General features: G+C 47.3%; 1 protein-coding gene across 1 annotated transcript in view; it reads right to left on the bottom strand.

Moving 5' to 3' along the window:
• Positions 1 to 539, bottom strand: part of NFKBIA (NFKB inhibitor alpha) — a 3257-nt gene extending 2718 nt beyond the window's left edge. The window contains exon 1 of the mRNA XM_019644659.1: positions 205 to 539. Within this exon, the coding sequence (XP_019500204.1) occupies positions 205 to 431 (227 nt within the window). The 5' untranslated portion in view covers positions 432 to 539. The remainder of the gene's footprint in view (positions 1 to 204) is intronic.
• Positions 540 to 4293: the final 3754 nt, after the last annotated feature.

The following is a 4293-nucleotide window of genomic DNA, read 5'->3' as shown; positions in this document are numbered from 1 at the left end:
GAGGACCGGGACGGGGTCGGAGCGAGTGAACGGCTGCAAGGCCGAGCTGCGGAACTGCGGCCCCGGGAACGAACCCCGATCCTCCACCCCCGCGCAGCCTTACACTGTCTCGGGGTCGGTGCATAAAGCCCGGCGCCACCGCCGCATCGCGCGGCAGGCCCGGCGCCCCCGCCCGGCCCCGTCACCCTGGCCTGAGACACTTACGAGTCTCCGTCCTCGGTGAGCTGCTGCTTCCAGGGCTCGGCGCCGCGCGGCGCCTCCTGCGGCTCCAGGCGGATCTCCCGCAGTTCCTTCACCATCTGCTCATAGTCCTCGTCCTTCATGGAGTCCAGGCCGCTGTCGTGGCGGTCGTCCAGCAGCCGCTCCTTCTTGAGCGCGTCCCGAGGGCCCTCCATGGCCCAGTCCTGGGCGTGCTCGGCGGGGTGAAACATGGCGCGGTGACCGCTCAGGCGCTGCTCCCCAGGTGCGCTCGGCTGCGGGCTGCGCGCTGCCTTCCTCGCTGTGTCGCAGGCGGGTTAGGACTGTTGTGGGCTCGGCAGCGCCGCCGCGGCGCCCTATAAACGCTGGCAGGGGATTTCTCCGGGGCGGGGTCAGGCGCGGGGAATTTCCAAGCCAGTCAGACCAGAAAAGAGAACTGGCCTCGTCTTCTCAAAGCAATCTAAACCCTGAGCCTGGGTTCATCACAGAAACTCCCAGCGATGAGCCACTGGGGTCATGCACAGGGAACTTTTTGATGAACGCTGAGTGGCTGGAAAGTCCTCCCGGCAAGGCCCCCTCCCGGTACTTCCCTGCAGCCTGCACTCAGTAATCTTGTCCCTCTGCAAGAAGCCTTCTTTTCCCTGGGGTTTCCCACGATCGATTGGATTTGGGGTCGTCTGCTGCAGAGATCCCAAAGGTGCAGACCCACTGGGCGGTTCCTCGTTGGGGTTTGCCAACCTGACGGCCCTTTCCATTTTTTTTTTGATCTTTTGGAAACGCGAGTGGAAATGATGGCTGGGTGTAGGGATTCGTTTCCTCAAACTTCTGTCTGCAGGGAAGGACACACTGACGGGGAGAAGGGCTGCCTCTGCGTTCCTGCCGACACCAGGCTGTTCGCAGTGCAGAGACACGTAGCACTCCCAGCCCCCCTCATGTCGAAGCTGTGAAAGTTTTGGCGTTAAAAACCTAAATGCTTGGAGACCCCTCAAATAATTTCCTCGGGATTAACAATCCTCATGACTGGGGAGGGGTAAGCATTCTGCCCTGTATGCGGGAAAATGCTAAACATGAACAAAAATTTTTTTCAAGTAGTGCAAGGTAGTAGAGGTTGTAGATACCTGGCAATAACAAAATAATTATTGAGGTGGTTGTGCTCCCTGAGTTGCACTGTGCTGCTGCAAAGAATGGATCCTGAGCCTGCATCTGGGTGCCAAGCTGGGCAATTTTCCAGAGGCATTTGGAGAAGGAGGCTGAAGAATGGGTTGAGTAGTGCCTTACCAAAGATTGGGCCTTAAGTCATGGCTAAGAAGTAGATGCTAGGCATACTGCAGAAGGCTCAAGGCAACCTAGCTTTTGTCCCCATCTGCCCCTCCTGATTCCTTGCTCTCCTGCCCTGGGGGAGGGCAGCAGTTGGACCTATACATGCAATGTGGGTAGCCCCTCCAGGCTCACCATCCCCTGTTTTCAACCACAGAAATAGGATTTATGCTTTCCTCTGCACCCTCACCTCCTAGCCAACAAGCTGTAAAGTTCATTGATTTACTTCTACAATTGGTCCAGGCAAAACAAAGCAACTTTGGTCAGAGTTCTTCACAATTAGCCCCAGGAGGCCTCTCATAGTTTTGCAGAGATTTCCGAGGGTTGTTGCAATCATCTTTAACTTGCCTGGCCATGTACTTACCAACCTTTATCCTCTCCGAATTTCCCTCTCCCTACCCCTCACCCCCATATCTGAATGTAGGGAATCTGGGTCAATGAGGGTGACAGACAAAATATGAGGGGGGGAAAAACAGTAAAATCGAGAAATAAAACCTTGAGGGTAGTAATGATCACATGCTAAAATGAAAACTTCCCATCCATAGACTCCACTGTCTCTGTAGGTGTGTGATATACAAATACGATACAATTTTTGAGGCAAAGTGGAACAGCGACTGTAAGTAAGTAGGAGATCTCAATTCTAGGCCCTGTCTCTAATTAAGTGCATGTTAATTGGAGGTATCAATTAACTTTGCTGTGTTATGCCTGCTTTTGTAATAATAAGATTGTATTTAATGCTATTTAGGTTTTTTTTTTCCATCTTAAAAATGGTATTAGTTGGCTACACAGGCATGTATAACCCTGCTTAGGAGTGATCGTGTCTCTTGGAAATTCACAGTATAAATTTTTGGAAGGACTTCAACATCTTATGCAACACATTGTTCTCAGAATTAATCTTGTAAGATAGGTATTGTTCCTACTTTCCTAAAAAGAAACTAAAATGCAGAGAAATTTACCTAGATACCCCATGGCAGTTAATCTAATTTCTATCCCAACATATTAATCATTTGGCCAAAGCAGTTGTAGTATTAACATTTTTGAAAACACATTTTGAAAATGAGACTGAATATGCTATAATTTGGAAGATATGCAAAGTATTTTCAACTCCAATTGTTGGATAAAATAGAGGGTAGATGTTTCCCTAGCTGGGGGTATTCATGTCTGTAAAAATAGTACAGAAAAGTCGAACTCTAAATGCCCTACTAATAAAGGATACCACAGGAGAGGATTTTTAGCTGCAGGTTAAAAATGATTATTAAATTAGAAAATCATTAAAAAAAAAGAAAAAAAATCATGCATAAGTAAAAGTATATCAGAATTAAGTTTCTTTGGTAGCTCTTTTAGTGGCTTTATGTTCCTGATGGCCTTCAGGACCTGGTGGTCTTTATTCCTAATTGTTTAGTGTGACACCTAGTGGTAAGAGTAAGGCCCAGGCATTCTCTGATTTGTCACAGAGCTTTTGGGAATTTTGGGAGGTGCTGAGCCTTGATGACTTGTCCCTATGGTGGGGATTCCCAAGGAGGTACCTTTTGTTTTTCTGCAACCTGGGAGACAGTTTTGAATAATGTGATCCAACAGGTTTTCTCTCTCATCTATAGTTCTCTACATTTAAATCAACAAACATTACAACTTGGGCAATAAAGAACATAGTTGCAAATCAGAAAACAAGCATAAGGTCCTGAAGAAGACAACAAAACTGGTTTAGAAAGACCTTTATGGACTCTTGGGCACTTAGCGTTCTCCCCACCTCATTGTCAAACATTTTAGCTAATCTTGACCATTTTGAAGATGTTAAACCTTAGAGAACTCATTTTTAATGTCATTTGGCTTCTTTCTTTTTTCTTTTTCTTTTTTTATTTTTAATGCAGAAGGCAAAAGAATGAATCAGTTAACCCCGAAGCTGCTCTATATTTTCGTGCAGAATGCAGCCACCGGCAATGAGAGGATGGCCAGGGATGCTCAGGGGCTGCACCGTGGCAGGCACACCCCTCTGGGAAAAGGAGCACCAGTGTGTGATTTCATTTACTTTTCCTGGGTGGGAAATGCACAATGTGGACTGAACCTATGGCCTGAAGTGCCCAGGGGCCTGGCAATGTGGAGATTCTTCAATAAGTTCAGCCAAGCGGTCCAACATATTTGGTTTTACTTAATATCACGGGCAGCGTGTCCTGTGCCAGTTGCCCTGGCCAATTAAACTGAAATTGTTTTAGCCCCAGCATATTGAACTGAAAAAGGCTACCCATTACTCAGTGCATCCAGGCTGGAAGAGAGAGGAGCCATGATAGGGTGCTGAAGGCCCAGTGAGGCAGTCACACTGCTGATGGACAGCACCGTTGTGAAATTCTGAATTTATATTCTGCTTCCAATCCCAGGCTCAGTCTTCTTTCCTCCTCTAGTGGTTAGCAACCACCTCTTTCCATCCCTCTCAGGATCTGAGCTCCCAACCTCTGAATTTCCCCACAGAAAAACAGTTGTCAGGACCTTCATTCATAGTGACCTGCAAATAAGACTGTCAAAGCCTTAATGGGTTTTGTTTGCTACAAATTCTGCACTTTGATGGGGACCAAAGCTTTAAAGGGTATCAAACTCAAATACAGTAATACCTTGGTTTGCAAGCATAATTCGTTCCGGAAACAAAATGCTTATATTGCAGGACATTGCTCGTTTACCACGTTAAAATGGATTAGAAATGTGTGCTCATCTTGCGGAACACTCGCAAACCAAGTTACTTACAATCCAATGTATTTACCTTTAGGGGCCAGACAGGTTTCACAGATG

This window comes from Hipposideros armiger, unplaced genomic scaffold, assembly GCF_001890085.2.
Source record: "Hipposideros armiger isolate ML-2016 unplaced genomic scaffold, ASM189008v1 scaffold_90, whole genome shotgun sequence".
Taxonomy (NCBI): domain Eukaryota; kingdom Metazoa; phylum Chordata; class Mammalia; order Chiroptera; family Hipposideridae; genus Hipposideros; species Hipposideros armiger.
Note: the sequence above shows the minus strand (reverse complement) of the source record. Positions and strands in the feature narration are given on the sequence as shown.